General features: G+C 38.1%; 1 protein-coding gene across 4 annotated transcripts in view; it reads right to left on the reverse strand.

Annotated features, from left to right (window-relative positions):
* Positions 1 to 17,242, reverse strand: part of SHTN1 (shootin 1) — a 117,955-nt gene that overhangs the window by 1,821 nt on the left and 98,892 nt on the right. For 2 of the 4 annotated variants that reach the window (XM_027112693.1, XM_027112694.1), the window contains 2 exons: positions 16,916 to 17,108; positions 615 to 2,345 (listed from right to left, as the gene is read on the reverse strand). In XM_027112693.1, coding sequence (XP_026968494.1) covers positions 2,123 to 2,345; positions 16,916 to 17,108 — 416 coding nt within the window. In that variant the 3' untranslated portion in view covers positions 615 to 2,122. Of the gene's footprint in view, positions 1 to 614; positions 16,758 to 16,915; positions 17,109 to 17,242 lie in introns of those variants that run through there. The other 2 variants (XM_027112695.1, XM_027112696.1) reach the window with 2 other exon arrangements.

Here is a 17,242-nt window from a genome sequence, read left to right on the forward strand (position 1 = left end):
CTGTTAACAAAACAGGTGAGGAAGGAGGAATTCCTGGCGAGTAGCCAGAGCCAAAACACGCATCTTGTTTTCCTCAACAGGCCAATCAAGGCGGGTGGTTACAGCCCTGCTAATTCCCTCCACAGGACTGATCAACGGCTGAAACCACTGTAGGTGAGGAGTTTATGTGAGACTACCTCAGATACAAAAGGATGCTAGAATTAATTTTAGCAAATTAATTTTAAATGCTTTGTGATGTTGGTGAAGAAATAAGCAGCTCAGAAAAGGCAAGAACACTTTCAAAATACTGCACCAGTGACTAAATGTTGCTTGGTCCAGCTAACACATTTCACAAATGGTTAACTCCTTACCCTGGAAAGGGTGTGTGATTAAATATGGAATGACAAGTGTACATATTTTTATATTCCTAAATATGTGTAAGACACATGCCAGCAGACTGATAACAGACACAGGAATGCAGAAAGCAGGAAGAAACAAAGAATAGAATTCCTCAAAATAAACCATTTTGTGGATTATTAAAAATTACTAAAGTTATAAAGTCTTACACAATTTTCATATTAAAGAATGTCAAGTTTGGGGAACTAAACCAAAAATGTCAATAACCACAATTGACCTTTAATAGGAAACTGTTGGTGCTTTTTAATAAGTGTGGTGAGGAGAGTTCAAATCACAGCATAACAGAACTTGTTTAAGTGAATTAATGCAGTTTGTAGTTAGTATATCATATAGCAGTATTATTCAATTAGGGGAAATCACAGTTGAAAAACATTACATTTTAATTCCCTATGAGTAAACTGATAAGTAACTGTAAAATCATCACTGGAAAAACATGGAAACAATCAAGCATAACGAGCCTACAGAAAGATAATTATCTCCAAATTTAGGAAGTACATTTACCTGCCTATTCACCTTTTCAAGCCTATGTTTAGCATACGTGCAAAATAAAATACAACTACTGCAATTATTACTATCATTTTCTTTTGCCCTTAGGTGAGAAACACCTGACAGCTTCATGCTGAGCTATGCTAACAAAACGAAACCTTTCACTTTCTTTAATAGTAAAATTACCATTACTGAATCACTGTCATAAAAAATGCACTCAAGTACATTACCACTTATTTTAAACAAACACCAGTTTTGAAACAATCAACTTTGAAAAGCTGCATAAGTGTTTTTTTAATCCCTGATTACATTTGTATTACTCACTGTGGTAGACTGAAACATTGTATTTTTAGAGACTACCACCTAATTTCTTTAAAGAGAACAACAGACCTGTGTAATGTAGAACAGCAGTGAAGCAAGACAATTGTATGCCTGTCACCCATCTTCACTGTACATAAGAACTGTGATAAAATATGGTCCTTGTGCCACATGAGTCCATGAGAAAACAATTAACTCACAGCACAGAGCACGCGGCTTATCAAGATAATACTCTATTAATTCAGGGTTTGGACTTTCACCTCAGTTCTGCCTTCTGGCCACTAGAGCCTTCCCCTCAAAGTCCTTGGGAGGCTGTGGACACAATCAATAGTATGTGTTTTGCATCCCACAGTTAATAATGTGTGTAATTAACACTGGGTATGGGACTACTAGTTTGACATCAGCTCCTGAATTTTAAGCTTATCTCAGTATATCCTAGAAAGCAATTTGTATGCCACAGTGCCTAACCATTTCCATGCTACTGAAGTTTCTCCATCAAAAAAGGATCAGACCCAAAACAGAAGCTTCTTTGGGGGCTTTTAAAATCACCTTAAGCTAGTCACTTCTGTTTATCCAATTACACACAAGTGCTGCAAACTTTCATCATTACATTTGATTAGTGGTATGCACATTACCTAAAAAGATGACATGAATTTTTTGTAAACTTCTAAAAGAAGTCACACTTAATACAGTAACTAGAAAAAAATCTTATCCCTATAAAGATTTAAAAAACTACAAAGAATGTGTACTTTGCTAAATAGCTTACTTATAAGTGAACTTACAAAAGTGACATCAAAAAAGAACCTATACTCTGAATACAGTGACAAGAACAGAATGTCTATAGCCCTTGCCAATACACCAAAACTAAATCATGTGCTTGTTGAAAAGGACTTCTGAACATATCCGCCTTCTGGTTTATGGATCAGCAGTTGGAGCTGTCTGTATCTCTTATTTTTTCAACACTGTCTTCTTTGTCTTCTGGTTTAATTTCACCTTCATCATCCTTGTGTTGAGCTGGATCTTTTTCAGCGACCTGGTCTTTGGTTTGGGGTTCATATGTGGAAACAGGATCTAAAACTACAACTGGTTCAGCTTGTTTTTCACTGCCAATGTATTGTCTCCTGCATCCAGTGTTACTGGGAGGCCTAGGGGATGAACAGTTAAACAAAAAAATTAAAAGCAGAGAGAGAAAACATTTATCTTTCAGATTCCTGGATTCAGATGAGCAAAAACCCCAAAACGTTCTAAGTCTAATCAACATGCAAAAAGTGGTCTTTGAGGTGCCAGCCATTACAAAAAAAAAAAAGCTATTAGATTACATATTAGGAGCACAAGGCCAGAAGACGGAAAAAGAGCAATTAACTGCATAAATGTTAAAAAGCCAAATGCACCTACCTGCTTAATTGCATGCTCTTCTCACAGAAGCACAAAGCTCACGGATACTCTGTGCCACCTCCCCACTGCCTGCCGCCCCCAGACTCCTGTCCCACCCCCACTTAGCTGGAAGGAGCGAGTTAACCCCTCCCTTGTGTGCCGGGGTACATGTGATTGCAGATTAGTTCTAAGACTGCAGCAAGGAGGGAAATAAACCACTCCCATCCCTGATGGGCAGCTGAGAGATATGCCAACTGCTGCCATTACTGGCAAGAACAACTCTGGTCAGACCTGTGGAGGTATGAGGGAAGGAACAAAAGCAGATGGGAGAATCCAGAGAAGAAGTTGAAATGCTAAGTTACCATACACTTTTTCTAAAAAAGGAGAATCACGTTTGAGAAATTTCTTATTGAATTTCAAATGCAGTTTCTTTTTCCACTGAGGTTCCCTTTCTTCTCTTCTAAGAAGCTACTGCTTCTCAAGCTAAATGGGCAACAATTTCCTTGTGGAAACAGATGTCCTGAAACACTCTTCTCTTTTCACGTGTCAGGAAATTAGGCTGTGGGCACCTAGTCCTCTCAGAAGTCAGGTCAGAAGCCATCATCTGAAGGTACTGGACTGCTGACCTGATGCGTGGAGGTTGAAGGGTGTGTAGTAGGCAGGGCAGAGGCTATTCAGACTTATCTGGTCTTCTTGGCAAATGCTGGGATACTAACCATGACCCAGCACGCCACTGTCCCACTTCCACCTCTGGATGTCAGGATGTGTACTGGTGAACTGTTGGCCAGGGTCTGCCCATTGCTCTACCAGCCCCTCACCAGGCTTGATTTCTACTATTCCCTGACCCCTAGCTCAGATCTGCTGGTTAGACACTCTCTTACCACCTAATACTTGTCCCTTGTTGGATTTACCACAGTTATAATTAAATACTGGCAACCAGCTGTTCAATGTCTCTCTCTTCAAATAAAATGTAAACATCCATGAGGTGGACTGTTCAGCTTTGTTCACAGATCTATGCCAGCATCCAGCGCAGATCCGTTTGTGGAGTAAACAAATGAGCAAATACTAATGAACTGCTGTGTGTGAAAGGCTCAGAATGAATGTGCAGAAACCAAGGCTTTGGTGTGAGTAGGTCTGAAGGTCTCTCTTATACAACAGAAGTAACAGAACAAATGATCAACTATTGAGACAAAGTGGCCTGCACGATCCAGCCACAGGTACCAAAACTCAAACCCAGTGACCTCAGTTTCATCACCTGGTACTATGAGATCTGTCCAAATGTCTGAAAACCACTCCATAGGGCTATCCAGTTCTACCATGTGACTTGATCATCATTCATAAGTGACTAGCACATAACTGTCTTCTTTGGAGGCCGTAAAAGCAAAGAGATGACCTGAGAGGAAAGCTATACTGTAGTGAGGACAGATTCCTTTATTTTTGCCTGGATTTGTCAACACCCTTGTCATTAGAAAACACCATGACACTGCCCATCTACCTTGGCCCATCCACTTCTCAAGATATCTGTTACTGTGCGTTGGGAATCAATATGGGATGTAGTTGGTATCTGGCTTGACTTTCTCTGACCCAGGCAACACCTGGAAGGCTCAGTCCATTAGGCTATGGTCAGAGAAGCAAAACCCCCATGAATGGCATAAAGGATTCATTATAGGCATTAGACCTCAGGCAATGGAGCGAGTGAGTTAGTTAGGCAGTCTACGTGAGTCTGTTGCCTCTGTGTATTATGCTGGGCCTGAAATCAGCAGGTCTTGCAGCTGAAAAGGAACTTGGGTGAAAAGTGGCAGGAAGCTGAGGACAAACCAGAGCAGCACCTGTCTTTCACAGTCACCAATCCCGATGATGCAGATGAGCTGCAGGATAAACTGGAGCCCTTCCACATGGAATTTGCACATGCACCTGGCCTAAGATTTGGGGAAGCTGGAAGGGAGATGTGGGGAGCTGGAGAAACTGTGGGCCAGCTGTGCCACATGCCAACTAGGTGACAACGCGCATGAATTGTAAAAGAGCCTGCCCTACGCAGACTTTTGGGAGCATTAAAAAAAAAGAAGACTATTATGTCACTCCCACTTTCTAAATCTCGTGCAAATTTCTCCTGTAGACAACCCTAACCTGGAAACAAATGGGAAAGGGAATTTTCGGAAATGCAGTTCCAAGTTCTGGCCTAGCTAAAGTTGTTACAGTCAAAGCCACACAAAGTCTGCTGGTCAAGTCCCCAGTGTGGTTCCACTACCCTGGGTCTAAGCCTCATTGTATAGAAGCCAGCCAGTCTGCTCTACGCATGCAAAGGAAGTATCCATCTCATTCTAGGTGAGCAACTTCCATCAACCCATACTGACCTTCATCACTTTTGTAGAACTACCATGGAAGTTCTCATGCCCATGTGTGTCTGCAGATGAAGGGGTGGTAAACACATCCTAAAATGCTTTCTTCATCAGCTGGAGGCTGAAAACTTCGAGGGAGCTCTCAGGGCTCCACAACAGCAACAAATGATGTTGACTGAACTGAAAACTCAGAAACTTTGTATTGCCAGGCTGAAACTGTCCTGGAATTGTCTCAGTCCAGAGAACTGTTCTTTCCTGAAGTAGGCTTCTTAATAATAGATTAATCTATTATTAAGTCACCTGTACACTCCAATTTGAGAACACCTTTATTATCACTGAACTTGGCACAGTGGAAAATTATGTGTTGAGAATCAGAGTAACTACTTTCTTGAAGATAATGACCACTGACTTGGAATCCCAATGGCTTAAGGCTAAAAGGGACTATGGCAATCATCTAGTCCAACTAGTGCTTTTACAGATGAGGAAGATGAGGTTTGGAGAGAGGGAAAGCCTGACCTAAAATTATACAGCTTATCAGTGGCAGAGCCAGGACAAGAATCAGAAGCTCCTATCTTCCTGTTCCTGATTTTTCCACAACATCACACAGCTATTTACCAAAGGCATCTTCCAAAAACACGATAATGATGCCACAGGCTAATTCTGGCATGTTTACTGATTCTTTCTGAATCCCTGTTTTCAGCTTCATCTTTCAGAACTATAAATATAAAATCCATCCCTTCAAGCTACCCCTCGTTTTTTGTTGTTTTTTTTTTTTTCCTTTGTGACTTAAAGCTAGCTCTTCCTGGTTTGACATCATTAAGTCCATTCCTGGTTCCCATAGGGAGCTGCCCAGGGCTCCTTCTGGAATGAAGGGCCTTCCTCCTAGGCTTCATTTCTAACTCCATTCCCATCTCATGGGAAGAGCCAGAAAGCTCCATCAGTGATGTTGCCAAGAACCCAGGCTCTTGCTCTAGGCAGCCATAGTGGCAGGTTCTACAAGGTTAAATCTGAAGCTTCTCCCCCAAGGTGAAAATCCCAGCTGCTCAAATGCAACAATCCAATGGGAATTGCCGTATACTATTGTTCCATTCAATTTTTCTTCTTTAATTCTTCATCTAAGAGCAATGACCACAAATACGGAATTAAAATTCAGTATTCATAAAACGTACGGCAGACCTTCTCCTGTAGGCTGCAAAATCTCCAAGTAAAACTTAAATTTTATAGGTGACATAAAGACTAAAATCATGGAATGTTCAGTCTGAGAGGGATTGCTGACATGAACTAGTCCAGCCTTTTCATTTGTCAGGTGAAGACACCAAACAAGAGTGAGTTACATGATTTGTCCAAGGGCACACAATTTGTTGACAGCAGATACAGGATTAAAATTGTGGACTCTTGACTTCCTGTCCAGTACTTTTTTTTCTTACCACAACATACTGCTTGTGATTTTTAACCCAATCAAATAGATATTTTCATGGGTCATTTTAAATCATTTGTTAAGTGCTATTTCAAGACAAAAAGAAAAACCCAAAAGCAAAATAAAAGCTAGGAGACAATATATCAATCTATACCACTCTGTGAAGCCTGATGCCCAAGTACAACTTGGTTGCTCTTTCACAAAGCAGTTACTTCTCCCCCACCTCCAAGAGGGCCAGAGGTAGGGCTGGGGCAGATGAGGCCACCTGCTGACTCCAACTGGTACTGGTACCAGAAGAATCAGAACAGCTGCAAACGGTATTGCCAAAGTTGAACTTTATAGTAAAGGGACTCAGTGACTTATCAGACTGTGTTACAGGAGATGAAATTGCAGCATTCGAATTTTTAAAAAGCACATCATGGTTTGCATTCAATGAAATTCCTTTCAAAATCGACTTTCCACATTCCAATTATATTCAGCAACATTCGAGCTAACATTTCAGCTGCAATTCAAATTAACTAATGCCCAAAAGAGTCCTAATAGACATGGTTCTGAGCTCAACTGAATACAATCAAAGCTCACGAAATGAAGTTGGAAAATGCTTATTTCATGCAAATTCTGCATATCACTCAAGCTTAATTCTACTGATAATATAAAGGTGGGACATTTTGAACATTACAGTGAATGAAACTTTTAAGCAGTGAGAGTTATTTTATAAAATGCTACCTCTGAAAAGCTGACTGCCAAACAGTGTAAAAATGGTTTGAGGCATAAATGTCAAGTTCATTTCTATTTCACTTCTGAGGTAACTATCTTTCAAATCGCAACAGCTGGACTATTTAACACAATCTGGTGAATCAAAGTATAGTTCTTCTCTGGTCTCCCAGTGGGACGCCTGCATTAGTCTGTGGCAGCCATCCAACAGATGACGCACAGCCGGATGGTCTGAACTCTGTTTCATTTACAATAAAAATGGATAAAGCTACAATCATATTTACCACCTTCAAGGGTAGAAAACGGCAAGATTTAAATTTGTCTTTATAAAGTAGTTTCCTGGGAAAACTCCAAAGAGGAAGTCAGTTTTATATCCTCCCTTGTGTAAAAATAAGAAGTCTTACTTTTTTTCCCCCCAAGCCCTTTATACAGTTACTACAGCAGTGAACAGTAGTGGCATTACAACAGAGGTAGTTTTTATTGTTTCTCTCAGACATCCTATTTTTCAGGATATTTTAACACACTTATCCAAAACTTACCAAAATAAAATTTCAAACATAAGATGAAACTTTCTATATTATTGCTAATTCTAATACTTTTAAATATAATGAAGGTAGAAAAAACGAAGCTAATTTCTTTTGGCTTTGTGTACCTTTTGAAACTGCGTTTTAGTGCAAAGAATAAATTAGTTTGCCAATTTGGGTCAGCTTCTATTTGAGGGAAAAATAGGTAGCATTTAAATTATGAAAAATAATATTGGTAAACAACAGAATACCGCCATGGTTGAAAATCTGACATCAGCTTCTAGATGCTAATTTGCCATAAGATTAACAAGAATTCCTTTTTAACAGAGGTAACAATGGCTGGGCAAAGACCTCTGTGTCCACACTGAGCCATAGTTTCTTTGGTGGAAAAACTGCAGCACAGCCATCTCAGTGCACGGGTTATATCTCAGACCACAGTGCACGTTACGAAGCCTTGTCCCAGTTCTTTTATTCTTCTAGCGTAAGCTGGACTGTGCACATTTACAGATTCCAAAATACACTGGCCCAGGGAGGCTCAGGAAACTGGACCATTCTCGCCAGCAAAATCAATGATAAAGCATGAACTACGACTGATTTTAGCACAGGCAAAGATTCTTAAATGTGTATGATACTTTTTTTGGCTACTTTTTAAGCTTTTTGTAATTTTGTACAACTTTAAGTCACCATGGAAAATCCATTGAGATCTCAGCTATGAAATGTGAATATTATTTAAAAGAGATATTTTAAGGAACATAAAGGCTTCCACAAGAGACACCATATATAAATAACACTGGCTCCTCAAGAAAGCTGCCATGCACAGAATGTTTGCATTTTCATTCTTAATTTTCAGAGCAATGTTTTTTAAATTTTAAAAGATTTTTCTTTAAATTTACTATATTATATACTTTAAACTCTCTTTTAAGACAGGAAGTCATGAAGCATTCAGTGTGTTACTTTTCATACAGTTATATGACAAAATATATTTTAAATGAAAAGCATTTATCAGGTTTCAGAAATTAAGTCAATTTATCCTCAGATCTGAAATTGCATTTAAGTTTTAGCCAGACTTCTATTTGAATAAATTTTAAGTCTCCACTACTCCACTATATAAAAATAAAAGGAAACACAAATACTGCAGACTATTGAAAAATGTTTTAAAAAAATGACAAAGCACCAAAAGCAATATGGTTCTCCATGGAGAAATGATATATTTTATGCTAAGTCTCTTAAAACCATAGGTGTTTGCAACTGGAGGCAAATGTTAGAAGGCAATTAATTCTTTGAGAGAATTGACAATTACTCAGCAGCATTTTAACAATTATTTTGAGATTTACGCAACAGAACTTTAACACTAGGTGTAATATAGCCTCAACAATTAATGTGGAAGAAGCTGCTGTCTGTAAGGCAACTCAGAACACCTGTAAGACAAAACTGACAGGCGGATCTTCTGGGCAGCCCACAGGAAAACTCCTTTGGAGGGGGGAGGAAAAAGAGACTGAGTGAGGAGATCTCAACTTCCAGAACATCCAGTTCTTCTGCTAATTTTGTTGTTAAAACTTAATTGTCCATGTACAGGAACACATGGAGAACCTTTGTAGTAGTGCTTTGCTGAGCAGAGCTGTTTCCTGCAGTGTCAGTACACAATTCAGCCGTACTAAGATTACAGTTGAGAGCACAGCAAATCCTTTAATTGTATAAGAGCATCAGATTAAGCAGTAACTTCCATGCAGTTCATTTGCTAGCTAGTAGTCTCTTCTCAGAAACAAATGTTTGCTAAGTACAGGGAAGGTGCCCTCCTTTCTCGCACCATGCATGCAAATACACATATGCACACATACACAAAAGGAGAGAAAAGAGGAGAGGAGGAGGAGGAAATGGTAGAGTTGGGAGTAACAGGAAGAAAACCTATTCTTTCCACCACAAGCACTAAAAACTTCTCTATTTTCCATCTGAACAAAATGTTGACCCAAATCCCTCTAAAGTAAGTGAAGAATCTCAATTTCTATTTGGTAACATATTTCAAAAGCTCAGATTCTCCAGCTGCAATGCAAAAGAGCAATACCTTTCAATTTCATTTACAAAAATTAATCTTACAAGAATTAATCTGTGCGGGGCCACAGGTCACACGTATTTAGAGACACCACAGACCTAGAAATTAAATGCAAATTAAAATAAAAATGGCTGCACTGGAAACGGTCATTTTTCTACTGAAATTGAAGTCCTGTAATTGCTACATAGGTTTTTGTTTTTTAAATTCTTCTAGGGCACAATGTGACCCGTTTTGACCTCCCAAACAAAAAAGGCACGCTAGCCGCCTGTCTGATGGTTGAAAAGGAAATTTTAAAGAGCTTGATAAAGCTTAGAGTTTTGGGGAGCTCTGGGGTTGAAGAGGGGCATGATGAATTAGAGAAGTATTAACTGGAAGGGTCTCTGGCAATTGTGGCTTAAAAGCATCTTTGAGAATGACCAAGAGATGAGGACACAGCTATGAAATCACTGCAAATCACACCAGTTACAATGGAAACTGGGTTCTCCCCTTTGAAGCAAGGTTCTAGAGATGTAACTAGGTGAAATGACAAATCATCCTTGAGGTTGACTCCCTTGTTTAACTGTAACTGTCAGGCGGATATTCACCTTTCTGAAAGTAATTAATAGAAAAAGTGAGCACAGATGAATAAAGCTCAATACAGACAAGTAAGGCCACTTCTAGATGAGACTGTTCAGAGACAAAAAAGCAAGACTGTGAGAACACAAGATACTCTTGGGTCTCTGCCTGATTGTGATGTAGAACTCTTGTAAGATCTGCTTGTCTCTTTCTCCATACTGCAGGCCCATTTGTCCTGCCTTTCTTTAAAACAGAGATGTTCTAAAATATGATGACAATGGACACTACGCCACAAACTCAAAGGAGCTAACCAGTAATTGACCAAAGGTGGAGCTGACTCACAGAGGTGCAGCATAAAGTGGATGCAACAGTGAAATTTATTTGGGGCTGTAGAATGTATGTTTTAAAACAACTGTATTCACAGTGATTCATCTTTATATTGTCATATTATCATTTAGTAAAACACCTTTCTAATCCAGTGATTCAAGTCAGGTATTTTCAAGGTATTTGACTTCTGGGAATGAACTAATCTTCAGCATGTTTGAAATGTAAATAAATAAAAAATGTGTACATGAAACTTATGCCAAAGATTAAAGGAGCTTAGGCTGGTATTCTAATATGGTAATTTCCAAAAGTTTATTTGTGAAGCATGCCCCTTTATTGGCCATTTGACATGAAAAACACTAAAACAATTTCTTTCCAAATCTCTTTTAAGTCTTCTTGCTAATTCAGATTGGCTCTCCTTTTCAGAATTCTTTGCTTTACTGGGTAACATTTTCTTCCCTTGGCAAAAGATATATTAATTGCTTAGTTTAGCCTTAGGAAGAGGAAAGAAAAAGGAAGAGATGACACTATCTGTGAGTATGTAGGGTCAGAGGAGCAGGATGTGAATAGGGCAAATGGAGCAATTTAACTACAGAATCATTGCTTCCTACAGAAGAAACCTTAGAGTCATTTTCTTCCCTTCCATTCCTACAGCTCTAATACACTCAACGCAGTATGCTATAGCTCAAAAGCATGGGCTCTGAAGTTAGAATGAAGAAGGTTCAAATGAAATCTGACCCAATTATCGATTAGGAACAGAATTTTGGGCAAATTGTTTATGTCACTAAACCTCAGCACCTTTGGAAGAATTAAAACAACACATAAAAGTACTGGCTTCATAAATGTTAGTGAAACGATAGTAACAACAACAAAACATCACCAAAGCAAATTCCAAATTGGAAACTGGCTCGTTACTCATAGCCTCCATCTATAATCAACATAGACATCCTGCTTATAGCGATGTAAGCACATTTCCTCTCAGATGAACGCTATTATAATATGGATATATATTAATATATATCGATAAAGAGTAACAGAAAATTTTAAAAATAAAGAGGCGAAACATATACAATGGAAGGTTGTAGGCTTTTACCCCCAAATGTTTTCCCAATTCACTTCACTTACATCACTCGAGATCATCAGATCTCCTCATTCTGTGGATAACAGAGCTAACGTGTCTCAGGTACCTCACACAGGATTAAAATGGAAGACAACTCTACCCATAGCTAGGAATTATACTTGCATTTTCTTACTTATTGCTCAACTTACGTTTGCTTCTGAAATACTGACTTCCTAGTTACCCTTTAAATCAACGCCCCAGAATGTGTAAATGTGGAACTTGTCAACCTAACTGGAGTTCAAGAAGCAAGCTTTGGCTTGACTGTATTGCATGGTACTTTTCTGTACACACGGCTGGGAGACATGTCATGGGTCTGTGTCACATTTTAAAAAATGCATCTGCAATGGTGGCAAACTGATGGCCATTTCCAAAAACTGAATGAACTAGCAAAAGCCAAAGTCATTTGGAAACATATGTTGAACATACAGTAGTGGTTAAAATGGGCCATATCATTTTTTGACCAAGATAAAAACTGACACTAATTCTCTTACACAACCCGCCAAGTGGCTCTAAAGCACTCTTTACTTCTCACCCACTTTTTCCACCCCAGAATAAATGGATAGGAAAGACTGTCCAATTTATTTCCTCTGTGGTCAGGTATCTCTAATCCAAATAGGTCTAAAAGCATTTGGAGCAATAGTGACAGGGTTGGAATGAGTATCCTGACCCCTAAGAATATAACCCTGAAGGATAACAATCATTTCAATCTGGATTTGTAAGTTCCTAAGATGTAGTTTGAAAATTAAAATTTTTCAAAAACTTATTTTATATTTCTAGGTTTGTGTTTTACTGTAAATCTATACTGAGAGACACGTTGGGGGTAAAAACTATGTGCTTAACTCTTGTTCTTTATCTTAACTGTGAACATCTTTATCAAGCAACCACATTTGGGAGGAATTATTGGGATTCTAGAGCTGAAAGAGACTCTGGAGAGTGCTTCATCTACTTGCCTCAATTTTAGATAAGAAAAACAGTACAACAAAAAGTGAAAAAACAAAAACAAAACACAGAGGTTACATAATTTTCCCAAGGAAACCTGGCCCAGTCAATAAGCCAGGTGTTCAGTACCTAAGCTTTCAACTCTAACTTTTGTCCTTGATAATCCAGTAATGCCCCAGCATTATAATTTTATATTAAGATAGAAAAAGAATTTATTGAAATATTTTTCATAAATTATTTAATTTACGTGACAACCCTACAAGGTAGGTATCATTACCCTCATCTTCCACGTGATTAAATAACTTGCCCGAGGTCATAAAGATAATAAATAGCAAACCCAAGATCCGAACCCGAGGTCTCACTGTAGAGCTGGAGTTCTGGAAATAATTCAGTGCTGCTCGCCACACTGTGCATATGTGGAAAGACACTGATTTAGAAAACGGATCATGCTGTGTTTCCTTGTTACTCCTCGTCCAGTCTACAGGCTTTTCCTGGTGAAAATACAAATCATTCTTGGCTTTTTTGACCCTGTGCAACACTCAGTTAGCCTATTTCCAGTTAGCCTATTTACTGTAGCTGTCTGAAAGTAATGGAATCGTTATCTTTTAAAAATCCTATAATTTGGAATTTTCCCTATTTTACATTGACCATCCCAGCCATTGATTAGCTTGAATCAATGAGTCTTACTCTATTTTAACACTGTCAGAATATTTTGGATCAGAAGGGAAGAGCACGAAAGCAAAAATAAGGCTTATACTCTCCATTCGCTTGGTCAGCTCTTTACCTCTCATGGCATAAAGGGAGATTATGAGCATAATTCCTGTTTGAGTAACAACTAATCGGAATTAATGAAATTCAAATTCACTGTTAGATTTAAGATATTATTACTAGATAGTATGTATTCATTAGAAATAATTGAGGACACAAATATTTCTAAAGCTATTATTGAAAGATAAATAGAAACAATTAGGCTTCTCCAAGACCTGATTATCTTTTTCTTTTTCTTCTTTTTGCTTAAAAAAAAACCCTGCTTGCTCAGACTGGTGACAAGAATGTTAATTTTAATTAATCCTTGCAATTAAGTATTAAAGGTGTCTCTTGCTGTCTCATAAGTTCCTAAGAAATAAATCCATATATCTCTCTGGCTCTACAATTTACCAGATAGAAGTTACTCAGTAATTTGGAACATACACATATGTTGATTTTAGGAATTAAAAGGAAAATAAACTTTCTGGGAATAGCCTGATGCTATTTAATTTTCTGGGTAAGTGAAGATCTTATGCAGAAAACATCTTTATTTCTTCCTTCACTTTAAAAGTTTTCTTAGTAGGTTAGCAAACTTTCCTGTCCACCTGAGGCAGTGAGCACAGCCGAATCTTTCTTTTACAACTGGGTATTCTGTTGTCTCTGATAACTTTATCTTGTATAGGTTCAAAGATGCAGAAGATATGCAAAACTGAATGTAAATGACTCCTAGGCATTTAAAAAATGTTTAAAAACCCAAATAAGCAACCAAATAAACCAAAATATCTAATATTTATGTACACATATATGTGTATATGTGTGACTGCTGAATAATGGGGGAATGCTGGTTAACTGAGTATTCTAATTAATTGATATTCTGCTGTTTTATTGATACTAAAAATGTATTTATTCATTCATTCATTTATTCAACAAGTATTTCCTGAGAGCCTACCATAAGGCAGGAGTTTTTCCAGGTGTTTGAGATACACCAGTGACAAAAAAATGTCCTACCCTCATGGAGTTTACATTCTAGGAGGGGAAGAGAGAAAATAAGCATATATATAATAAATAAAGTATGTAATACGTTAGAAGATAACTGTTATGGGGGAAAATGGAGTAGGGTAAGGGAGAATCAGAGTTTAAGGGAGTTGAGTTACAATTTTAAATAGGGTGGTCAGGGTAGGTAGGTCTCATTGAAAAGATGACATTTGAGCAAAGAAATGACAGAGGTGAGATAGTGCAGCTACTGGGGGAAGGGCATCTGAGGCAAAGGGGATAGCAAAAGCAAAGAGCTGGGGTGGAATGATTCTAGGCCAGAGAGGCCAAAGTGGAGGGTGGAAGGGAGCGTAAGAATGGCAGGGACTCTGTGTGTGTGTGTGTGTGTGTGTGTGTGTGTGTGTGTGTGTGTGTGTGTTCGCAATAATGTAATGCATTAGAGCCTACTGTGATTGATATCCTCCCTTGACCTTGATTCCCTGTCAAGAGCCGATAATACCACTCACCTGAAAAACACTAAGGTGGTGTCGCCACAGATCAAAATAAGGGTGCCATTACCAGAGAGCAAAGGCACTTTTTAAAAGCAAAGGGAACATTTGCACTTTTTAACTGCTGATCTCACTTCAAAGTGACAAATCAGGTCTATGAGGTAAGACAATGTGGTTGCCTCTACCTTATGGCTAGTATAACAGAATGAACCTGCTAGCCAAAGCCAGCCAGAAACAGCCTGAAAATAACCCTTCTCATTCCTGGTAGCTAAACCTCTTTCAGGGAATCCTGAGAAATCCCATGAGTTTTTACTTTTAAAGCTTACATATGACCACATTAAGTTCTTTTACTCACTAAAAAGCTAGGTTTAAACATAAATGAATGAAGCACGTCTGGGAAGTGAATAATTACCATGTACATACACAAGACACTTGGATTCATTTGGATAGTCTAATTGTACTTAAGAAACACTTTTTCAGAAAGGCACTCTTCTTTGGTAAATGACTGTCAATATGAAAATGCATGGCGTTAGTTATTTCAGCTAAAGCATGTCAAGAACTGAATAATCAAGCATTAGATTACAAAGTTTAAAAGTTAATACAGCAGCACAGAGTATTTGTATTAGTGCTTTAAGTAGATAAATTAAATAGAAACGTGTCTCTTAAACAGTCATTGAACAAGCAAGATGAGAAATAAATTGAGCTTCACATAGGCCTTTATGGCATCTAACAACCGTGTCTGTCAACAAATGGATCCTTTTCACTGTCAATTCAGCACACATTTTGCAGACCTTGGGTCTGCAATTATTTCATTTCCTTTCTTGGAAATGTAATTTCCACTTACTTTTGGAGAATAAAAGGCAGACAAAAGAAGGAAGGAGTTGCAGTATTTTCTGATTAAGATTATCTGTGTAAAATGGTAAAGGAAAAAAAAATCTATACACACACACTATAGCATTTCTCAGAAACTAAGTTGTCTCAGCCAAATTGCCTTTGTGTCTGGATACTGGTTCAAATGCAGCCAGACTGTTGGTGTCAAATTAGGTGCTAAACAAATTTAATAGGACAGACGAAGAATGAATATAGATCATTTTTCTGTTAGAACTGTTCAAATGACTCCAGTCAAAAGAAAGAAAACACATGACTGCAGGAGAAAATGTACTTTTTAAACACAATGAAATTAGATAAAACTGTAAATCAGCAAAGAAGGTCATTCATTCCAAAAGAGGGGAAAAAAGTTAACAGTACCAATAAGAGAAACGCAAGACTGGAAGAAAATACCAGTTGGCAAAAATAGATCTAAACTGAATTGCAACTTCATTTGTCCAGGCTTCACCTTTTAAACTAAGACAGGTACAGCTACAAAAAAGGGTTCTTTCTCCCCTGACAGAACGGAAAATCAAAGGTTTAATTAACCATGATTACAATATTTGCTGATCTGATTTGTCTCACCTCTTCCTTTTCTTTATGTGACAAACCAGCTGACATCCTGGCAAGAGAACTAAAGCAAAACTAGACTAATTTCAAAAAGAGCTTGCCATTGTTATAAAACAAACTGATCCTCCACCAGATCTGTCTGAAACACATTCAATAGCAGGATTAATTCTTTGTCAATCAAAGTGCCACTTTCAAGCCATATATAGGTAACTCTTTACATAGCGTGTTTTCAGTCTCAGAATAGAGCAATATTAAGGCACATCTTTGAGAATTAGAAAATAAGGCTGTAAAAACATACCCTTCAAAGTAAGTTTGAAGATCTAGTATCTTCTTTGGCTGCTCGTGAACCATTAAGAGGGATGACCTAAGTATTTAATCTTGAAAGGATGATTAAGTGTCTTCTGATGCTGAATAAGGATCATCCAAGTCAATTCTTTGTGTAGAAGAAGAATCTGATTTTACCAAACCAGCTTAGGGATGGAATTCTCTTTATACACGTCTGCTTTGCATCAGAATAAGACCTCTAAGCTAGGAGCCTGGAATCAAAAGTTGGCTCATCAAACAGAGGAAGAAGAGTATTTATTGGCTAACCAAATTGAAATCTCTATCTAAGGAGAAACAAAGCAAAGTAACACACAAATTAGTCATCACAGATTCTTCTACACACTACTTAGTAAAGAGCATCATTACTTACTGAAATGTAACCTTGGAACTTGTGCATCCTTCCAATTTACACGACCCTTCACCTGGCTCAGGTGTTGGGGGGGACGGGCTGTTGAATTCTGCCTCCAGAGTTTTCTTGTTCAAGGCTGTTTTTGTTACACTGGATACAGAACCCAACACTGGCATGGATTTGGACTCTGAGGTGGCTAATATTCCAGTTGGACCTTAAAACCAAACACATACCTCAAGTTTAATAATTCTGTTCGATGCTTATTAATATGGTACTGAAAAACAGATGAGCTGAAAATCCCTCAGGAAGTGAAAAGGCCAAGTTTTGTTAAAATTTCAAGAGCATGCT

This window comes from Aethalodelphis obliquidens, unplaced genomic scaffold, assembly GCF_003676395.1.
Source record: "Aethalodelphis obliquidens isolate GAN/ISIS:26980383/991018 unplaced genomic scaffold, ASM367639v1 scaffold11, whole genome shotgun sequence".
In the NCBI taxonomy this organism is placed as follows: domain Eukaryota; kingdom Metazoa; phylum Chordata; class Mammalia; order Artiodactyla; family Delphinidae; genus Aethalodelphis; species Aethalodelphis obliquidens.